This window comes from Ambystoma mexicanum, chromosome 3p (assembly GCF_040938575.1).
Source record: "Ambystoma mexicanum isolate Mex_15411 chromosome 3p, UKY_AmexF1_1, whole genome shotgun sequence".
Taxonomy (NCBI): Eukaryota; Metazoa; Chordata; class Amphibia; order Caudata; family Ambystomatidae; genus Ambystoma; species Ambystoma mexicanum.
Genome location: NC_090925.1, coordinates 200,550,681 through 200,574,168, shown reverse-complemented (window position 1 = coordinate 200,574,168; position 23,488 = coordinate 200,550,681). Strand labels below are relative to the sequence as shown.

General features: G+C 47.3%; 1 protein-coding gene across 2 annotated transcripts in view; it reads right to left on the bottom strand.

Moving 5' to 3' along the window:
• Positions 1-23,488, bottom strand: part of USP5 (ubiquitin specific peptidase 5) — a 1,083,475-nt gene that overhangs the window by 681,240 nt on the left and 378,747 nt on the right. For both annotated transcript variants that reach the window (XM_069650637.1, XM_069650636.1), the window contains exons 5-6: positions 1,560-1,705; positions 337-521 (exon numbers count right to left, since the gene is read on the bottom strand). In XM_069650637.1, the coding sequence (XP_069506738.1) occupies positions 337-521; positions 1,560-1,705 (331 nt within the window). The remainder of the gene's footprint in view (positions 1-336; positions 522-1,559; positions 1,706-23,488) is intronic.

Below are 23,488 nucleotides of genomic sequence, written 5' to 3'. Positions count from 1 at the left end.
GGTGCTGGCATCCCTACACATTGTATATCTTTAGTTTTGAGGTCAAGTATAGGTTTTGGATACAGACAGACCTTTAAGTTGAACTTACTGACAGACTATCCTTAGTTTCTTTACGTAGGGAAATCCCACCTTAGTATAGGGCAAGTTAGGTCTTACTCCATCCCGACATTTAAAATAGAATACTTTTGTTAAGAAAAGTCAATCTGTTGTCTGTGTATTGCTTCATGATGCCTTCCCAGTATCCAACAGCAACCAAGCTCTATGGCTTATCAAATGTTTTCTGCTATCCCATTAGAAATGTAAGTATACAGCCTTCTCGCCGAAGGCACAATGTACCTGCTCCGTCGGGGGTGATGGTGCCTAGCTTGACAGCCAGTGGGTACCCTGTATCTTTGTAGTGCTGCACTGCATGGTTGTTGCCGCCGCTGCCATCAAAGTAGCGCCTGCCGCAGAGGATGGTGCCATCTGTGAGATTCAGCCATAGGTTCTCCTTCATATCGCACTTGGAGCACCGCCAGCCCCTGCTCCAAAAGAATAAAAAAGTCAGAAAGGCAGACAGACTAGTTTTCCAACCATTTCAAGGTGAAGTCATTGTGTCAGATAGACATCAGCAGTTGAGTCAGGCAGCAGAACAGACCATTGCAAAGGGTCAGCAAATTCTACTTTGAAAGCAGACTCAGAGCATGGTTTGCAACAAATCCTTGCTCCCAAAAAGCGCTCACATCAACAATAGCTGGAAAGGGGTGGTATTTAAACACTCGCCAACATTACAAATCTTGGTATTATCATGCACAAAGTGGGCCAAAGCAGTTTTGACTACACAAAAATGGGGTTGAATGCCTAAGATCAGTATTGATATTTTACACGCAGGTTGCAGTGGAGTAGTGATATACCAGGAGGACATTGATTAACAGTCCCACAATGGCCCACTCCTGTGGCTGCAGGGACAAAAACCTGTCTCCAGCCCTGGTACTAGTCAGTCAGCTGTTTGCCCCGAAGGGAGAAAATAAAATACATGGCAAGCTGTCATCCAATTTCTGTTTAGATGTATTGCAGTGTGGTGTAGTCTAGTGCATGTTTCACCGTGTAGATACAAGGTGAAACGTCAAGGCAACCCCTTGGAAAAAAGCGAAACACAAGCTTACGATTTTTTTCTACACTTCTTTCATTTTACAGGAAGATATAAAGCCATTGAGGAGTCAATCTAGACTACATGAAAGACTTACACGGAACTGGAGCACATTTTGCAGTACCGTGTGAGAAACACAGAAGAAAACTACAGACAACTTGATGGTTAACTGTAAAATAAAGGAAAGAACATGGCTCATTGTGGAAACTGCCCTATGCACAAAGGGTGCTTAGATACCCCTAAGAGTATAGGATAATGGGACATCGCACTATGTAACGCAACAGATGCACATATAAATGTATTAAGAAAACAATGCGGAAGAAGTGATGGATACTCCTCGGCTAAAAGGAGATTCTATGGCCAGAGAGAACAGAAGCAGGGAGTACATTAGCTCACGTTTGAGAATAGCAGGGGGTACGCAAACACTCACCATGGTGGGATACGAGGTGTGTTCTCAAGTTGTTTCAGTGAGAAGGCGTGCCGTGAGACTTGTCGCACTTCCCCATCCCAGGCCTGCACCTCCTGTTTGCGAGAGGCAGAGTCTGCTGCAAGGATGGCATCTATGGCGCAGGTGACCTAAATAAGCACAGTGAACGGATTAGAAGCATAGTTGCCACAACAAATCGCACAAATGCATCGTGCATGGAAACAGCCCCCCTACCCCTGCAAAAAACCATGTGGCAAGTATTAAGCTTTTCTACAGATACAGGAAAACTTTTTTTTTTTAGAAACGTTTTAAACACGCCCATGTAGGGTAAGTGAGAAAGGAACAGTGATGCTCCTGACCTCTGCCGAGTGTCCTTTATCCTGGAGGTTTAGTGTAAATACTGCCAAGCACTGCCAAGCAGAAATACCTCATATTAGGCAAATACAAAAAAAGGGCATTCAAGTATTAAAGTAGAACATCAAGAAATCCCACCCTCTGTTAAAAGTGCACATATTGCCTTCCAGCTTTAGTCCCCCCCGTCCTCCCTCCCCCATCTATAGAACCTGGCCATTCGTGCACAGTCAGGGCTCAGGGGAGTAAGTAGAGGGTCTTTGCACGCAGTGTTTTCTTGGACATAGTTTCTACAGACTTAGCTCAACATGACCCTCAAGAAAGCTCGAAAGTCTGGCGATAGACAATGTCCTTAAACACTTTACACACAAGCCTAGGGGTTTGGTAACCATAACAGAAATGAGGAAACCAAATAATGCCAGGTATTTTGCTCCCTTTTCAGGGCGCTTTTGCAAACTCAGCAAATGCGCACCTCTGACATACAACCACTCCCATCTGTAGTTTAGCCCTAGGGAAGTAAAGGCTTTGCCATCTGTGTTTTCTTGGGAATGGCTTTAACATGCCCAGGCTCATCATGCAGTGAGTACATTTCAGACATATCCGACTTGGTGCAGCGAACACCTCCTCCCAGCCCTACAGATAATGGGTGTATCGGCCACTTTGATTCCCTAAAAATAGGCAAATACTCCCAAAAAACAGCGAGTAAAAATACTCCCAGAAAAAAAAGACATGTAGAATCTTGCGCCCCTGCTTTCACCCTCACAGCTTCGATGGATATGTTTGGACCAGTAATGCATGTAATAACACAGGAAGAAACTATTTTAACTGCCCGATTGTAAGTAGTAAATGTGCATGAGAAGTAATGTGCATGAATAACTAGATGCAAAGTGCTTTCTTCTGATCTGCCTTTTCTGCCTGACTGCCTAGAGGCACCCCTCAAGACCATGCAGCCCGATTGGCTGTTGCCCCAGCAAATCCCGAGGTCCAGCCAAGCAGGGAGGTGTAGCCGGGCCTGGTGTCAAAGGGCCGATTCTAAGGGCAATTCCTGTCGTTTCCCTGTCCTTGCCGGGGAGTTGCCGACCTACATTAGGCATGTGTCGGGCAGGCAAATCACATTGCCCACACGTCCTGGCCTTTCCTGATATTAACTCGGGTAAGATCTGTGCATTTGTGGTCACCGAGCTATCTCCGAGCACCTTACCCTGTCACCGCTGTCTACAGTCGACCCGTCCCTTCCGTGAGAGCATTCTCCTTCTAGCTTCCACATTCCCACCCACATGACTACTGCACTCCGCCTGTATTTCCTGCCCTGATGCCATTTGAAACAATGTGGAAACATTCGTCGACGATTTGAACTATGCTTACCAGCGTTTCTATCTGCATCGTCATGGATCTGACCACGCTGACTTTGTCATCGCTATGTTTCACTACAGTTGACCTTTATTCTTCTCCTTTTACTGTCCGTGCCTTTCCGTGTATCACCTAATGCTTACAATATGCAGAGGATGTAATTTGTAACCTTGTCTTCTGCTCTTCACAATCTGTTCTTATGGCGAGTTCACCACCCTTTACCTTGGAACTAAGTCAACAGCCTCTAACACTACGATTGTCAAACCTTTGTCGGTCACATTGTCTAAATTTGTAGGATTCTTGTACAATAAGTTTGCCATCCGTGTACCACAGAAGTATTTTCGCAAATGCTCTAATATCATTGCTTTTTAATTGTAGCACCCACAGCTTTGTTCCTGTCGTGACCGTAATATTCAGATGTAATGTTAATACCTCAATAACCAGCATTCCGCTCTCTTGCCGTGTTTATATGTATGCTTATATGTATGCTTCTCATAGCCTCTTTGCGTCCTCTCCCTCCTCTTTAGATAAAAGCCATCTACCGTCACCCAAGTTACTTCATATTTGCATTTTAGACTCAACTATCTATAACAACCGATGTACCTCATTACCATGTAATCTATGCAGAGATCCTCCTATGCACTCGGCCACAATAGGCTAGTTCACTATCTCTATTTTGATGTTCTGATTAAGCCATGTCTGCTTATGCTCTGACTCAGTTCCTGCTACAATAGACAAGCTCTTTCTAGCTTATTTCATCTGAACTGATTATGACTTACTATGTACAAGATGTAGCTCCCTGCAGCAAGAAATGAGCTGTCCCAAGTACATTATCTGCACCTATTATGACCTATTATGTACTGGGTCGCAGTTCCCCGCAACAAGAGGCAAGCTCTCCTTAGCATATTTTATCTGAACCGACTATGACTTACTATGTACCAGATGTAGCTCCCTGCAGCAAGAGGCGAGCCATCCCAAGTACATTCTCTGCACTTATTATGACTTGGATGCAGTTCCCCATAAAGAGGCGAGCTAGCCCTAGTATATTTTTCTTTTTGTCTGCATTCGGTATAACTTCATGTGCACATGCTGTAGTTCTTTACTCAATGCAAAGCTTCTCTGCGCATGTAGTCTCTTGCACTACCCAGGCCTATTGTACGCCTGCTATGTAATTACTGTAACTGAACTTATTGTAACCATTTGCCCAAATTAAGCGCGGAGACAAGGGCTTTATGCGCTATACAAATAAAAGAATCAAACAAAAACAGTTCTGTTTTTCAGTTAAAACATTTGTATTCGCTTATAAAATACTCTTGTTGGAAATTGGACTTGCGTCATTACTCCCTATATTTAAACGATGCCACAGTAATCGATCTTGGCTTGATCAAACATTTCCATTTTGTAATTGAAACCGCTGCATATCAGCAGAAGTGTCCTAGGACATTCTGGGTTTTGCGTAATCAATCTTGAGTTCCTGTGCAGACAAATAAAGGCCTGGGTATCCCCAATATACCCATACAAACACCTTAACGCCACAATACTCAACACACTACTACCTGAAATGTTTTAAACATTTTCCAACAGAGTATTAAAAAGGGAACTGTACTACTCCCACAGCCACAACCTCAGTTGGTGAGGTCCATGAAGCTCAGGAAACAAATCTTGTCCTGCACATTCGCCACCTGTGCATCAACCGGCATCTGTTCTACCATCTTTATTCTGAGCCAATTTTAATAGCACCAGAGGCACATCTGCACAGTAAGCTTTATACCTCCAATCAGGCTCTACCAATTAGTGGCCATTCTGCAGCATATTCAATCTATCAAGAACCTGGAATTCATAGCCTTTTTTATTCCTCAAGGTCAGGCTACTTTGAATGAATATCCAAATTGCATCTCTACCAACATGGTAGAAGTCCTATAAAATAAAGGAATGAGAAGCCTATTTGAGCTAGATAATGTACTGGTCTACAGTGGCTATGTTTTTGAAAATTTGAATTTGCCCACTAATTACATTTCTTTTCTTTAAACTCAATTTTGATTGCGTTTTCCAACATACCAAGAAGAAACAGCATACAAAAAAATAACATTCTAGCTGTTTCTATCTCAGTTACCCCTCCATAACTCCCCGGTACCCCTAAATACCCTGTATAAAAAAAGGCCACAAAAAACTACTGACCGTACATGTTAGGGTACAGGGAACAGGACTTTCCCAATTATTCTCAACATTTCATTGTAACTGAAAGTCCACTCTCTTCAAACAATGACTGTCTCATTTTGAAACAGGAGAGGGCCCGACTTTCTCTCCTCAGAAGCCCACACACATGAGGATCAACCGTCCATGTACTTACCACAAATTTCACCCCATTCTGTTTCTAATTCGCTCCCCTGGCCATGGAGAGTGGCCGTTATCTTTTCCATTACATATATATTTTTGCCACACTGACCCATTCCCTCTTTGCCGGCGAGGCATCTCTCTTCCAGGCAAGCTCTAGCCGTAAACAACAAATAATGTACCAAATGAGAAATGAGATTAATTCAAATACTCCCCCCCTCCACTTCATGAAGATCAAAAAGCACCAGCAAAGGTGTCCGTTCCTGTGTAACACCGTCTAACTCTCTTATCCATGCCAGCACCTCCTCCCAGTAGATCAGGACCCTATTGCATCCCCACCACGTGTGCCAATAATCTGCACGTATCCCACATCCGTGCCACCAAAGAGGACTCACTCCTGGGAACATTTTAGATAAACGGACAGGGTCATGTTGCCAGCGGTATAATAGCTTTATGGCATGAAGCTTGTATTGGCATAAGATAGACACCTTATATGCTCTCCTGCACATTTTCTGACGTAACACATCGTCTACTGCCCGCCCCAGATCACTTTCCCATCTTCCCTGCAACATCTCTGTGCTTCCCCGGCCTGCTTCTACCAAGGCACCATACATTAACGGGATTACCCCCTTCTTTTCAGTGTGGGAGTCCATGATTTTCTCCATGGGCGTCAGCTCCCACTATATCTTCTCCTTCCACCTATCTGTCCCAATCACCCCCTTCAATTGATTGTAGAAAAGAAAACAGACATGGATCCAATTGCCAGGGCTTCCTCTAGCTCCCATTGGAAATAAACTGCCCATTCCTCCACAATTGACCCACTTGCATCAAGCCTGCCTCAGACAAAGTCTGGAATCTTTCTAGATCTGGGATAAATTCCCTCACTCCGGGAGCCCAATGTGGCTCAGTGGAGAGGGCCAACTAGTCACTCCTCTCATACCCACCCCCACTCCATACACCATACTTTCCTAGTACCCAATATGGGGTGCTCCCTTATCCTCCGAGATATCTCCTCCTGCAGTGCCAAGAGCCACTCCCCCACAGTACCTGGATGAAGAAAATAGTTATCCATGCCCACCCACTGACAATCCACCCGTTCTCTCAAATGCGGTATCACCACTCTGATCTGTGTGGCTTTATAGTACAACTGTAGGTCTGGGAGACTAACGCATGTACCACCCTTGCTTTTTTACCCAGCCATAAGAACTTTGAAAGACGTCTCTGCACTTCCCTAAACTTGGAGTCAGGGACACCTACTGGAAGGACCGACAATAAGTATAACAACCTTGGCAGGAGGTTAATCTTTAAAGCATTTAACCGGCCCATCCAAGACATAGTGAGCTTGTTCCACTTGGCCACGTCACCATGTAACTGTCCCAGGAGGGGTGGGTAGTTACCCTCATATAGCCCTTACATATCCCTTGTAAGGTTAACCCCCCCCCCCCCCCCCCCAAGTAGCGCAAATTGTTCTCCGCCAGCTCCATCCCTATTTGGCTGAACCTCAGCCTGTCCTGTCTCGTCAAACAGCCAAGCAGAAACAAAATGGACTTGCCCTTATTAACCTCGAATCCTGCATAAACTCCAAATTGCTCGATTGCAGAACGGATAGCAACGGGTTCCGAAAATGTAAAATGATATCTTCCGCATACAAACCTAATTTATATTCTCACTCACCCATTCTTATGCATCCACCCAAGTGTCTTCCCTCAACTTCTGGGCCAATGGCTCCAGCAATAGGGTGAAAAGAAGCGTAGAAAGGGGACAACCCTGTCTCGTGCCACTGGCTAGATCACACCATCTAGAGTACCTCCCATTCACTGCTACACACACCCTGGGGACCGAATACAGAGCCGAAATTCCCCAGCGAATCTTAGAACCCATTCTAAATTTGCACAACACTGCCTCCAGGAAGGCCCAATCAATCCTATCAAATGCCTTCTCTGCCTCTGTCGACAATAGCATACCATAACCCCCTTATTCCGTGCCCAATCAATTAGATGAAATGTTTTTCTCATCATATCGGCCCACTGCTGTCCCCTTATAAATCCCACTTGGTCCGAAAGGTACCAATCTAGGCAAATGCCCTTACAGACGCGTCGCATAATACGTGTGAAGATCTTGGCATCAACATTAAGAAGGGAAATGGGTCTATATGAAACACATAAGGACAGATCCTTGCCCTCTGGGTATCACTGAGGTGAGACCCCTCACAAAAGACACTGGTGCCTGCCCAGACGTCAAAATATGGCTAAACAGTTTCACCATATGTGGCACCAACACCGATGGAAAAGTTCTGTAGAAGCCAGACGTATCCCCATCCTTTCCGACGGCCTTCCTCAATTGTAGGCACCCCACAACATTCACTACCTCTTCTCTGGTTACAGGCCCATCCATAGCCGCAGCTTCATCATGTGTCAAGGCCGGGAGGGAGATCCCATCAATGTGAGCCCTCCTCCTTTCAGCGTCTACCTCACCCTCTTCGGCATAGAGGTTCTCGTAAAAGGAGGCAAAATCTGTCCGCTACCTCCTCGGCATTTGCCATTACAGTCCCATCTGACCCCTTCACCGAAGGTACCAATCTATCAGCTCTCTATCCCCAAAGGCGGGCCTTCAACAATGAGACACCCTTGTACCCTTTTTCAGAATACCTCTGCCGTAGAAATTGAAACTTTCATAAAATCCTGCTGTTTCAATTCCTCCCTCTTACCCTTCACTTCCTCCACCAATTTCCCAACCCCTTCCGTTAAGGTCGGAATTCTCCTTTCCAGAGCCCCAATCGACCTCCGTAGTCCATTCTTTAAGATGGTTCTCTCTCTTGCGCTTTGCCCACTCTCTAATCAACAGTCCCCTCAATGTCACCTTAGCAGGGTCCAATACCATACAGAAGTCCACTTCTCCAGTGTCATTAATCTAAAAATAAAATTGCCTTCTGGCTCCCTCTAATTTCTCCCAAAACTGATCCTTCGAGAAGGAGTTATTGAACCACCATAGGGAATGGCCCTCCGTCAACCCTGCCACTGCCATATCCATTAAGACCATATCATGGTCCGCCCAACTAAATCGGAAGAATCTCTATTCTTAGCACTGTCCCACACGTCCCGAGAGGTAGAGAGATAATCAATCTGTGTGTATGGACAATATCGGGAGCGGGGGGCGGAGAGATTAAACTGTGAACCCCCCTTTTGTGTACGGACAATGTCGGGAGCGGGGGGGGGGGCGGAGAGAGTAAACTGCAAACCCCCTTTCTCGTGGATGGAAAACCCTCCACTCATCCCTCAAATCACAAAACTCGAGGCAGGCCTGCAGTCTGACCACCCCGTCCTAGGGGCCCCACCACCAATCTCTCCCAGGATCCATCCATCTAACAGAGGGTCTGCCCACGTATTAAAATCATCACCCAAATTCAGGTGGCCCTTACAAGAACACATCACTTTACTCAACAGTGCCTTCACAAACCTCATTTGCCCCCAATTAGGGGCATAAAATGTTGCAAAGGTTAGGCAAACACCCATCAAATGCCCCGAAACTATGAGGGCTCAACCATACTCACTTTGCCATGTCTTAGTCAGCTCCAATCTAACCCTCTTATGAAGGAGAATTCCAACCCCACCTTTCTCAACAGCACCAGAAGCCCAATAAACCCACATGGAATATGCCGTTCTTCACCTTGCAATAGATGGGTTTCCTGCACAAAAAACACATCCATCTTTAACCTACGAAACTCCTTCGTTACTAATGACCTCTTGGCTGGCAAGTTTAACCCCTTCAAGTTCAGTGTGCCAATCTTCAATCAGTCCGCCCCCCCTCATTCAGTTCTTGGCCCACCATCGCAACCTTATAGCATCATCCCCACATGAAGGTCCTACACCTTTAGTGTCATTCTTTCCCCTCTGACTCACTTGTAATAAATATCCCGCACCGGTCCCCTCTTCCCCCCGACCCCCAACTACCCCTTGTCTCCCCTCTCACCCCCACCCCCTCCTCAGCCTTCAGCCTCGACCAGCTAAAGTCACTGGCCAAAGACCAAACAACCAGGTGCCCCCGGTACACTATGAGATCACAATTCATTCCACACACAGATGAGCCCCCATGCCTCGCAACCTCCTCTATTCATATAAAACACCCAACCCCCCTCAACCTACCAACACTACAACCAAGAAGAGTTCAATTCACTCTCCCAAAACTTAAGATTACAAACACCCATTTTCCCCTCCATGATTACCTCCTTTTGGGCCATTTCCCCCCTAGGATTCACTCCCTTCGTCAAAACGCATCCCTAACAACATCTACAGTGAACTCTATTGCCCCCCCCCCATATTAGAGTCAAAGTCAAGAGGCCCCCCTGGGTGGGGTGTTCCTTTCTTCGAAACTTCCTAAAGCCGCTTCCCTACGTCGCCTGTTCTCATCTCCGTTCTGCGAACTCACTCCAGGCACCCCGCACCTTCAAGTTCTTGTTCATCAGACGTACCCATAAGTTCACTCCTTACTCTCGGACTATCATCCTCCGAAATCAATTCACACTTGTGACCCTCATATTCGAATGCCATATAGAAGGGGAACCCCCAATGGTATCTGACCCCCTTTTCACTTAACCACTTCATAAGGGGGCCGCACATACTTCTTGCCAAAGTGAGAGCCGAGAGACCATGAATAACGGCTATTTTCACCAACCCCAGTGATACAGGCCCCTCTCTTCATTCTTTCTCGGGGATCTGTGTCCTCTCCTCATAATAATGAAAACTCACCAGGACAGACCTCGGGCCTCTGCCACCTCCCCCAGCCCAGTGCACTCTATCGTGGGTTTGGCAGTTTTGTAATTTCCGAAAAGCAGTTTAACCACCTTGTAGACCGACTTTAGATCCTTTTCCGTTTCTCCTTCCTTTTCGGGAAGGCCAAAAAAAAAACAGGCTGTAACTTAGTTTGTGATTTTTTTCTAAGTCGTCCATTTAAAGGGCTACTTCGGCTTCTCTTCTTTCGAGCTTGGAAAGTCGCATATCAACCTGCACCGCCACTGCATACAGAGAGGACTGATTATGCTCAACATTCTGTAAACTGTCATCAAGTTTGTTCAATGATTCTAGTTTGACCCACAGGTCTGCCTGAATTCGTCTGATCTCCTCCATCAAACCTGCAATGTCTTTTTCATTAGAGACTGCATACTCAGAAGCTCCCACCATGCTTGGCTCCTTAGTCTCCAGGCCCAACCGCTGCTCCCGTTGAAGTCTCGTGTCATCAACAAACACAAATCTTCCAAGACTGGTCTTCCAATCCATCCACAGGATCTCCCTACCCAATTCAGTCTTTTTATTGAACCCTCGCACCACCCAGGGATCTCTCAATCCATCCCCTGAATCATCCGAGACTCCAGACCTTTTATTCCTTAGGTACTCCAGCCGGACGCTTATCCCAGTAGGTCAGTCTGCCCGGTGCCTCTTCCACCTTCCCTGACCCCTTTCTCCACCAGCCTCTGTCGACCGCCAGTCTCACACTGGGTACCTTGCACAGGGGGCTCCACAGTCACAATTGCTCCTTCCAATGACAGTAGGCAGAGGGGGACAGAGACTCACCTTTCCATTCCATGCAAAGGCTAGCACATCTCCTACTCCTGATTTTCCACTTACTCAGAGGAATCCACCCTAACGTGCTGCACCTTAGTCTGGTTCACTCCCCTGGCATGGGCTGTTAGGCAGAAACCTGTGCAGTTCCCTCTGGGGCCACTGCAAAAGATTTAAGACTACAGGTGTTTGGCAGTAAACCCACTTGGTAGCAGTCTGTACCACACAGATTCACTTGGTAGCTGCAGCTGAGCAGTCAGACTTCCCTCAAGAAGAGTTGGGCAGTATACAGAGTATTCACAATAGGTCAAAAGAACACAGTGGAACAAGCAAACACTGACCAGAGCTTGGTGTAAAAGAGATATAACTATTTATTTAAAACCACATCTAATAAAACGCACAGGCACTAATATTAAGCAGTTCAAAAACACGGTCACTAAAAGATATACACTCCCTTAAAAGAATATTAGACAAGTCTTAAGCAAAGCCCCACTTATTTTCAGACAGCGGTGAGCGCTTAACGCAGATGGCCCTCTAATAATTCAGCTTAAAAGGGAGAGAAAGGCAGAGCATAAATTGAAACAGATCCCAACACTTTCAAAAGAACAGAGCAAGAGAGGAAGGCAGAGTCAAACCGTGAAGTTAGAGTTCAGAAAGCCAGATCCACTTTCAGAGGATCAGAACGAAATGTGTCCAAGGTCACACGGTTGAAAAATGCACAAAAGTCTCGAAAAGGTTCAGAAAGAGTTGGACCAAAAGAAAGGGACCAGTTAGATGGTCAAGGCGGCCAGCCCAGTCTAGAAGGTTAAGGGATTATTATTACCTTGTAGCAATCTTTAGAAAGGGAGGCCTGGCGGACACGGTACCTTAAAGTGGTGAGAATACTCCACCGGGGGCAGTTGTTCCTGGCAGCGGATGCAAGTCGGTGCTTCGTCCGTGGGAAGAGAGGATCTCGTCGGGGAGGAAGACAGGAGTCTGTTGCACTACCAGGGAAGAAACCAGCCGCAGAGTTCTCAGGTCAAAAAGGAGCGGTCCTTTTATTCGCGGTCCAGTGGTAAGTGGCTATCCGGTTGCCGGGGTGCTTGGCACGGGCAATTCGACCACAAGACGTCCTGGGATGCGAGGAAAAGAAGATAAACTGGTTGTGCCCACCAGTTAGGGGAAGAAGACTCTCCAGCCGGGAATTCTTCTCAGTCGTCGGGAAGTGGCGAGTCGGTTCCGCAGGGCTCCACCGGTGGTGTCGTCGTAGCAGGTCGGCTCAGCTTCTCCCTCGTCGGATTCTCAGGTCCTGTGGCGACTTCTGAAGTTCCAGTCCCCAAAGCCCTGCTTTTATACAGCACACCCCCATTCACTCAGCCTAGCTGTCAATCAAACATGCTAAGTGGACTTGAGTTACCAAGGTAACTCAGTCCAGGGTGCCTAAACCCCCTCCCACACCCCCTGTGGTACCCAGACAGAGTGGCACCACTTTTGGAGGCTTCTGTGGAGAAGCCCACCAACAAATGGAACAAAGGGCTCGACTTGGGTTGGAGTCACAAAAGAGAACACAAACGCCATTTTCGAATCGAGTCCTGTCAAAAAATACCAACCGGCGAATTAATATTAAATAAATAAACCGGCGGTATGTTCGAGGCTATGAGAATTAAATAATTAAAGTTGGTAGCCTCAAACAATGGGAAAATCCCATAGGGATATATTCGCGGTCGAATATAAAAAGTAGTATCCACTGCCACCAGCCAAAACTCGATCAAGGGGGGCGGAGACAATCGAATTGCCCCGACCAGTACGTCCGCAATATGATGGTTTGTACTGGTTTCTGTTCATAATTTGGAACTAGTAAAGCCAATGGTGACTTTACATGCCCTGGGAGACAGTAGTCAGTCCCAGGGTATGGAGTCTATGGTGGGGTGTCACTATGACACCCCTGTGTCACTGCACGGAGGGTGCTGTGTAACACCCATAGTAAAAACACATGAGACCTTATAACCCATAAAACACATCAATAGTCAAAGGAACACCATAAATCATGTCCAAGGGTGGGAGAAAAAGAGTCTCACTCTTAGCAGGAGAAAAAACAAACTCCAGAAATTCTGCAAAGCTGCTGGGGGACTCACTAGGTTAGGAAATTCAGCCTAAACAGAGAATTCGCCCTAACATGGGCTCAATGTTATTTATTGCACTTCCCAGCCGGACCACTGAAGCGGTACACTGAATGCAAAGCTGTGTCTTAAACTACTAGCCCCAATGTTCAATACCAAGTTTCCTCACCCTGTCAGGTGGCCTCCCGCGTGTGGCGTGACACTGGGAACCAGGGATCCACTTTTGTACAAGGGTTCCCTCCATGCTGTACGGACACTCCTCCAGTTGCAACTTCTCACTGCAGCCACTGGCACCTGTAAGCTGAAATGCTGGGTACTACAGCACCTCCCAGCAGCACACACTGATCACGCTGCTGCCTTCTCCAGATGGCCCCTACAGCAGAATCCCAGATCAGCCAGGGAAGGCCCCTCTGGCCGTTCCAACATCACGGGCTGAAAGACTCGGCAGTCATCTCCTGGAGCTCCTCCTCTGTTCAAATGTCTCGGGGGCAGCTCCTGCCCCCGATTTCAGCCACCAAAATTCAATCGGCCGATGCCGCAGATGTTACCCTCAAAAGGGGCGGGGGTGCACAACTCCCCTAGGTGAGGGATAGAAAGGGGTAGGGGGGCTCAGAACCCTTTTTTACGTCCCCATGGCCAGGAATTAAGTAATTAGGCAGCCATTCACTGCACGCCCCCTTGTGGCCTCACTAATTACATATTTAACGCACCATTGTCCATGCAAACGTCCCGAACGGTGGCTTGGGTATTGGCCCCTTTATCTTTTTGCTTATCCTGAATGGGTCATCCACCTTTTCCCCTCAGGGATTCCTCAAAGTCGTGACTACAGGTGCACTCTGAAATGTGCTCCCTAAGGAACCTTACGCCTTCAAGCGTGGGGATGCTCAAAAGGTACCCCACATTTTCCTAATACAATAAATTGCCCACTATCGCTCGGTATGCCCTGGAACATGGCAGCGGAGAGGAACAGCGATACGTCACACAGTCATTGGCCAATACATTTACAATTAATGAGCTGTGACAAATCCAGGGAATGGGTCTCTTCTCCCCAAGGGGGGGGGGGAACAACCCCCTTTGGGACTATGGCAGTGGGTCAGCTATGCTATACACAACGTAGGGGACAGAGCAAGCAGTATTCCACTGGGGGTGACCATTTTAGGGGGGACAAGGAATGCCCCGATAGGGATACTATCTCCACCTCCCCTCACATGAACACCCTCCTCCCCCATGTTTGTTGGTTATATGCGAGTTGAACAGGGCAAACACATAAAGGCACCTTTAAAGTGGATCCCCTCTCGAGCTCTTCGCTCCTCTACCTCCAACTCACTCAGGGTCAGTCGTTTTTCTAAGAAACAAGCTTGGGGTAGATCTCTGTCTTCGGCTGGGGCCTCCCTCTGGAACAGCCTCCCTGCCACTCTAAAACTTGAGGAGAACCTTCTCCCGTTCCGGAAGCACCTCAAAACCTTCCTCTTTTCTTCTGCCTTCGCTCCCCTTCTCCCCTGCTGATCGGTTCTCTCTTGGCACCGTGCACCTGGCCACCCTCTGTCTTTTGGGCCCAGGTACCTGCTCACCCTGCCACCCTCCCGCACTTCCTCCTGGCCACCCCTTGCACTGGGGTCTGTATCTGTACCCATACAGCCCCCCCTTTTTCTTCCTGCACTTATCGGACCTACCCTGTCTGCTGCCTTAAACCTAGCACTTGCAAATGGCTGGCTGCATTACGACTGTTTGTTGCCTTTATTATTTATTTATTGTTATTTATCGGTTTCTCCTCTGCTTCGCACTTTCCACCTCTCCCCCCTTCCATGCACTTTTCCCCTCCACCTCTCGAATGCACTTGCGCGTTCTCAATGTCACTGGGTCTAGTAAGATTGCTGTTTTGTTCTCCCCTGTCCCCCCCCCTTGCCTTGTCGTGCTCTGAAACACTTGTGTACGAGCGCAATAGAAATAAAATATCAATCTACCTTGGTATCCAACTTGATTTTGTCTCTGCCCATCTACACAAAGCAGGGCCAATGGAGTCCTCCCTTCCACCCAAGGGAAGGATTCAAATATAGTGGAACATCAAGCCAGGAGAAGAGAAGCCACCAAGAGCAGGAAGCTCTGGCCTGCATAGAAGGGACACTCCCAGAGACTAGGAGCCGACAGCCACGCAGTCTGTGTCGAAGGTGGAGCCCCACAACAGCCTGCAGGGCGCTGCCGCTGCAGGGAAATGAAGACTCCAGGAAAGCAGGGAAACAGAAGAATCGAGAGAAACAAGACGCCAGGGACATCCTCTGCCAACGCTGAATTCCAGCAATGGAAGAGGTACGGCAAAAACATGAAACCGCCTGAACTGAAGCAAGAAGAACACCGACCTGCAGGGGCCATAAATACAACCTCCATCTCAGAGTAGCTTTGCAGGATCTCAGGTATGCATTCGTACCCAAGGAGCAGTTGGGCGTGCAAGGAGGCCATACCGAAGGCCACACAGGGCTACTGATCAGACTACTCTGAAAAGGGGTGGAACCAACAACAGTCCAAAAAGGGCTAAGCCGGCCCAAACCCCACATGTGGCTAACAATCCAAATATCCCAGAAGGGGGTGGAAGCAATGACTGACCAAACAGGGTAAATGAAATACCCCCGTAAGGGATGACAGAAACCACCAACCACATAGGGCTGAACATACAGGACTAACAAACTGAATACCAAGGGAAGGGATGAAAAAACATGCAACCATGCACATCAGGCTGAGCAAGCCCAAGACCCACACAGGGTAGAAGATCTGACTACCCCAGGAGGGGATAAGAGAAGCAACCAGGCAAACCAGATTGACCAAGCCTACCACACATGGCTAACTAGTTGAATAACCTAGGAGGGGTAAAGAATAAACTTATTTTGTTTGATACATCAGTCTTCACCCATAGGGAGACTACATACCAGGCAAAGGGATAAACTAGAAACAGTTGACAAGGAGCATAAAGGAATCACCCAATCCTAAGCTAGCTCTTAGAATATGTGTGTGTTTCTTTGTGTTTCTTTGTATAGTTGTAGGATAGCAGGTAGGTTAGCACAGGTTCGGACAGAGGACTGAATTAATTTGTTGGACATCCTGATGCGCACCTGAGGAGGTTAAATGCATTTCTTTTACAAAGGATACTGTTCAAACATCTTATTGTCTATCTCCTATGTCTGGGAGGTTGAAGTGGGGGTGCCAAACTTTTCAAAATTTGTATATATTCAATGGGAAAAATGTTTTGCTTGTGCCTACAGCCCAAATCGCTAAACGAATTTGCGCCAAACTTGTGTGACCACCCGTGGCCTGGTACTGAAAGCGCGCTTTTGCAAATTTTGGTAGATCTCTGTCTACCAAATCTATGATTGGTAGATCTATGCTTCATCCAGCATATTTTTTTTTAAATGCCCAAAAAGTTGGTATAAAAAAAAAAGAAAACAAAGAAAAAAATTCTGTGATATCACTGTCCCGTCGCGGGCGTTTCTGGACCAATCAGGGAGCCGCATAATGTTCGTGGACATCGCGTAAAGGCACGGATTGGTAAATTGAGAAACATGAGGTGCATCAAAACTTCAGAAACAGCTCCCATATTGGATTCGGGAAATGAACCCGTTGTCCTTGAAAGTTCCAGTGAAAAACAATATTAAAAAATGTCAATTTGAAAAGTTTGGTGCAGTTTCGTCAAGGGGCAAAGTTGTAAGGAGGTCCCAAAAGGCTCATAATTCAGATAGACTTGAATGGGGGTGAATTGCTGCACCCCAAACTGATGGACAGATGTGCACCAAACTTGCACAAGGACGGCCGTTTGGCCCTGAAAGCATGCATTTGCAATTTTGGTACTGGTCTGTCCAGCGTTTTATTTCTTTCAAAAGAACAAGTTACTTACCCCTGGTAAGGTTCCTTCGACTGGATGTTCCTCTCACGTATTCCTCATGTCGTGATATCTTCATTTCCATCTTCAGCAGCTTCAGAACAAAAATGTCTTCTTCGCAGAGGGTGCTGTGCGTCGAGACCGTTAACCCGATGTCCCTCGAGGCCCTCCATCTCGGTTGACGTCATTGTAGAGTACATATACCACTCGCAGCCCCCGTTGGCTTCAGTTCTGTTTTTTCGCCACCAATATGCAGAATTACCGCCATTGACAAGTGCCTTTAATTTATCACACCTTAAAAGAGACACCTTAAAGAGCGTAGTCTAATGCTCTGAAATTCGACAGTGGGGTAGGTTGGGAGTGCAATGAGGAATACGTGGGAGAAACATTCAGTCGGAAGAACGTTACCAGGGGTAAGTAACTTGTTCTTCGAATGGATTGTGTCCTCCAACGTATTCCTCATCTTATGACAGACTCCCAAAGCAGTATTAAGTTCTTTTGGAGGACTGAGTAAGAATTTGAGAGTTGTTTGTCAAGAATGGAGCATAGAATTTCCTTCCCAAATCTTCCCTCATTGTTAGTGGTGTCTAAACAGCAATGTTTTGTAAACGTGTGGATGGTGGACCACGTAGCTGCCTTACAGATATCCTTTATCGGAACACCCCTCTGAAGGGCAGAGTAAGAAGCAATGCCCCTAGTGGAATGAGCCCTTAAGCCTTCTGGGGGGGATCTTTCCCAGCTAGCCTGCAGCACTCCAAAATGGCTAGTATGATCCATCTGGATAGAATTTGTTTGGTAACTGACAGACCTAGTTTGTGTCCTGTATAACGGTTAGGAAAGATTTTCAGTTAGGGGTAATTTTCCCTCCAGTTGTGAACGCCTCAACTTTTTGCTTTGTTCTGACCATCCTAGCCTGACTTTTTACCATTAGAGCCTAGCCTTCTGCTGTACTTTTGCTCATCTTGTTATGGGGAAACCGACATGCCCTCCAGACTGTCACTACTGGGAGACTGTTTCCCATAGTCTTTCACTTAGTTTCCATTTGTTGGTAACATTTTATCAGTGCACAATGTACCTTACAGAACAGTGTGCTGGGGTCTCGTTCGATTATAAGGCCCTAGACACCTTCAAAGGATTTTTGGTGAATGTACAAGTGTGCCCAGGACAGTGCTGGTGGCAGCATTTACTTTTAAAGCATTTTTTACCCTTTGCTATGGTCCAAACCGCGTTTACCGTGTTTGGCCCAGGACAGTGGCCAGTGCCTAAAATGGCCAGGCCACAAGGACCTTTGTTCTGTCCTATGGCCATTTTGTCCCTTTGCCTTCCCCAGGTCGAGCAGACCTGGGAAATTCCTTATTTGGTCATGCAGATCCCTGCGCGAACCGAAGCTTTCACGGGCTTCTGCATGCATAATGTGTGCGCGCCCAGGATGTGGGCTGGACTGTCTAGTTCCAATACACATCCTGGGTGCCAGGATGTCTGGTGTGCTGTAATGACTGGGACCAATGTGGTCCGCGATTGGGCCACGTCTGGGATGGTTGAATGTGAGCAGATCTCCTATTGGTTTCTCTCTGGATAAGAGAAGGCCCTCTAAATCTATTCCAGGTCAATCTTCTGAGTTCAAACTGAACTTAGTAAAGGAGCCAAATATCCTGAACCGAAGAAGCATTTCCGTGGAACTGCTGGTGACCCGCTAGAAGGTTTGGCACCGTGACCCTGCTTTTGTCTTGTCGGAGCCCCCGTTTCTCATCAATCATAGAATGCCTGCAAGGGTGTGTCGACCCGTTGGAGTAGTGGGACTAACTACTCTCAGCACCTCCTGTTTAACCAGCAAACAAGCATTCCCAGTAGTGTTTCTGGACTGCCCAGTGAATGGACCAGCTCGTACGGGTCTTTTGCTTTGAACTGCCGCTGTATCGGGTTTCGCCCTTAGACTTTGTGAACCGCAAGCTCTTGGTAGAAGGCACTCTCCTGCCGAGTTTCATACACCTAGCATTCCTTGGTCTGGAATTAGGAGAGTCTGTCAGACCCGAGCCTACGCAGTACCCGTGTCGCCCCGCTGTGGTGACGAGCTTTGTGGGTGCCTTGCGGGTATGCCCCTCTGTGCCCTAAAACGAGCTGCAGCAGAACTGGTTAGATCCCTTCAACAGAAGCAGAGAAATCACCACTGTCCCGTCATGGATTGAGGTCACGGAACGCAGCCCCTGAAAGCCGGAGGGACGGACAACTACTGGACTCTAACTTGCAAGCGAACTGGACTCGACTAGTGAAGTTGGTCCGGAGTGGGTCGAGGGTCGGTGAGTACTTGCTTCACTTACCGTTGGCCCCTGGCGCATCCATAGACTTTTACGCACAAGTGTCCCCCAAGGGCCACTCCTTTGTTACGGTAGCCTGTGCTACCATCAAATTCCCGATTCCTGGAAATAGCTCAGCGCCTTTGTGGAGCCCCGCCTTGAATAATGGAACTCTATTCTTCATCGCCTTACCCCCCTCCTGCGACACTACAGCCCCTCAAATAGACCCCTTGTGTACTTTTTAACGCACAATTGAGTGCTGCCGCTGGGAATGTACCTTTGAGCACAAGGCTCCACACTTTGTAGGGCTTGGACTGCCTATTAGGGTTGAGACTCTTGAAGAATTGCATAAAGTATATTTGCACTGTCTGACTCTTCTGTTATAGGTTTTGGATCTGCCCTTGTTTAATATTCCATTAGGCCAGTAGTTACTGTATACAGGTTTCCTAGTATAGTGTTGTGTCGGTATAGTTAATATTGATGTGGTTTCACCATCTGTTTGATTTAAAAGGCCTTTAATAAATGTATATGTGTTTTTGATACATACACCTGACCGAGTCATTTGTGGTGTCATTTACTGTGTTTGCTCATTGAGGACTTTCAATCAACCTCACCCCGCCGGAGACCTAGTCGTGATCGCCGCCAATGCTACCTTGATTGGTCTGGCTTGTCCAGAAGGTTACCCTGTTCCAAGAAACTAGGCTGGCCTTCTGAACTTCTGCCCACCAGGTCAGAGTTCAGAAATTCATCAAAACAATAACCAATGAAAAGTTGCTAGTGCTGTCACAACTTTGCCATTCCTGAAACATATAGCTTAGAGCTCTCCTTGGACCAAGTCTATGAAATATGTCCTCTTCCTTGGCAAGATGAGGTGGGGGATAGAAGGCTGTGCTTAATGGTAATCTGATACAAACTTAGGTAGAAAGGATGGTTTGACCTTAAGGACAACCTTATCCTCGTAAAAGGTAGTAAATCGAGGTTTACAGGATAAGGCCTGCAACTCACTCACCCTGTGGGCTGATGTTATCGCTACTAACAAAATGTTTTGTAAGTTAGCAACCTTAAAGGGCAGGAATGGAGAGGCTCGAAAGGAAAACACGTAAAAAAATGTTAAAACCAAATTAAGGTCCCAAATTGGGATTTGGAAAGGTATAGGAGGAAACACATTTGTGAGTCCTTTAAGAAATTGAGTTATTAAGGGAGCGCTTCAATATGGAAAGCGCTGCTAGATAACCCTTGATATTAGGAAAATGCAGCAGAAACGATAACACTGTAGGTGTTTAGCATTGAAAACGTTCCACGTCTTTCTCCCTACAACAGCTGCAGAACTAGTTCCAACAGCAGCGGTATATGGATTTTGTTGCTGGCCGAAAGCAAAATCTCCATTATGTCATCCAGGTGGTACCAATCCTTGTATCTCAGCTTCTCCGAAACCATGCGTGAAGGCCGAGTGTCTTGCCCTCTGGATGGAGAACCCAATCCTCCTCTCTCGAGAGAAGTTCCTCTCTTTGTGGAAGACTTATTGGAGGGTAGATGGGCATACCCAGAAGATCCGGGTACCACGTCCTCCTGGCCCAATCCGGGGCAATTAGGATAATGGATATCCCTAAGATTCTCAACCTCCTGATCATGTGAGGAATGACGGGGACTGGAGGCAACGCAAACACAAGTAGAAATTCCCACTCCACTACGCATCTCCTAGAGCTCCTCCTGGGGGAAATTCCCTGCAGCAGAACGCACTTCCAGTTAACCCTGGTCACAAACAGACACATTTGAGGGGTTCCCCAAAGTGTGAAGATCTCTTGAAAGACTTCTTGAGCTAGTTCCCACTCGTGGGAAACTGTGCTCTGCCCGCTCAGAGCGTCCGCCACCGTGTTCTCCTCCCGGCTAGGTGAACTGCCGATAGGGAGATTACTTCTTGAATTGCCCAGAACCAGAGCTGCAGTGCGTCTCGGCACAGTGGTAGTGACCCTACTCCTCCTCTCTTGTTGCGGTAGTGCATGGCCACTGTGTTGTCGGTCATGATCAGGCCATTCTTTCAGCACTAGTCTGATTGCCCTCCGCTTCAAAGGTTGAACTCAGATGGAGACCAGCGACCGCCGATAGTCAGATCGTTGGCACGGGCTCCCCACGAGTGAGGTTTTCATAACTACTGTTCTCTCCAACCATGGTTGCCAAAAAGGTGCTCCCTTCAGGATGTTGTCCTTGCAGGCCCAACACAGGAGATCCTGTGCCACTTTGCTTGGAACCTGAAGGTGGTCCGACATCCTGCCTGAAAATTGGGACCATTGAGATCTGACGGCCCATTGAAGGGATCTCATTCTCAGGCGAGCCTCTGGTACCAGGAAAATGAAGGCCGAGCAACCTCAAAAAGTGGAAGGCCAAAAGACGCTGGGCAGTCTGAAACTGGGTGACCATCTGCAAAATGGGTTTAGCCCTCACTTTGGGAAGCATGGCTTTTCCCCCCCCAAGTACGCATCCAGGACCGCTCTAATGAACTGGATTCGCTGAGATGGTATCATGTGGGACTTCTTGTAATCGAGGGAGAAGCCCAGTCTGTGGTGAGAGTGGCAGGTTATGCTGAGATGTTCCTGGGCCTGTTCGGGTGAATATGCCCTGATCAGCCAATCAACTAGGTAAGGGTAGACGTGGATCCCCCTCTCCCGAGACTCGCTGCCACCACTGCCATTAACTTGGTGAAAAACCCTGTGGCGGCCATCAGCCCGAATGGCAGCACGCAAAACTGATCATGAGAACCGCCAACGGCAAACCTCAGGTACTTCCTGTACTTGCGATGGATTGGCACATGAAAGTAAGCATCCTGAAGGTCCAATGATACCATCCAATCCTGGAGCTAGAGGGCCTGAAGGATCTGAGAAAGTGTGACCATCTTGAACTTGTCCTTCCCAAGGAACTTGTGAAGTATCTCAAGTCTAAGATAAGTCTCAGTCCTCCGTCCTTCTTTGAGATTAGTAAATAGGGAGAATACCATCCTTTGTTCCTCTCCATCACAGTTACTGGTATTATAGCACCTTTCTCTAGCAGGCTCAAAATGTCCTGCAACAGGAATAGATCTGGAACATTTAGCGAATGGCTAAATGGGTGAGAGTTATCTCACAAAGGAGAAAAGGGTAATTTATGCCTTCTCTTTGATTTTTTGATGACAAAGGGGAGTGTCTGCTCCTCAAGTGGGATCGTTTTTTTGTGCTTTTTTTGTGAGGCGATGAATCTCTCGACTCGTGCAATGACCACATTTGGGGACAATCCTACTCACTGACAGGTTAGCTTTTTCCCTCTTTTAAGGCCTTCCCTGTCATCGACTGACAAGATCGTCAGTCAGCGGTTTCATGCTCGACACCCAGGCACCAGATGCATATTTTAATGCGGGTCTGTGATGGTCATTTTGGCACCGCATTTTAGGCACTTCTTGAAGCCCGTCTTCGGAGTAGTAGGAGTCGAAGATGAGGACATCTCAAAATTTATTCGTGGGAAAACTGAAGCGTGCCATAATGCTTCAAAGCATTCGCGAAAAAACAGAACTGAAGACAACAGGGGCTCTCCATGGTATATGTACTCGACGATGACGTCAACTGAGATGGAGGCCCTTGAGGGATATTGGGTCAGCCATCTCGACACACAGCGTCCTCTGCCGAGAAAAACAAGTTACTTACCAACTGTAACGTTCCTCCCACGTATTCCTCATCTTATGATTTTCGTATCTCGCCAGCTTCGTAAAAAGAAATTCTCGGCAGAGGACGCTGTGCACGAGGTCGTGGCGTTGATGTCCGACAGGCACCGTACCGTGTCGACGTCAACATCAGTAGAAGTAGATTGTGCCGCGCCCATTGGCTTCAGTTCTGTTTTTGAGGAAATATTCGAGGAACACTCAGGCGTGCCTCATGACTGAATGAGAGAGAAGTGTAAATAACACAAACTGTACTGGAGGGTAGGGTGGGAGGGGCGATGAGGAATACGTGGGAGGAACATCAAGTCGAAAGAACGTTACAGTTGGTAAGTAACCTGTTCTTTGAATGGATTTTGTCCTCCCACGTATTCCTCATCTTATGATAGACTCCCATGG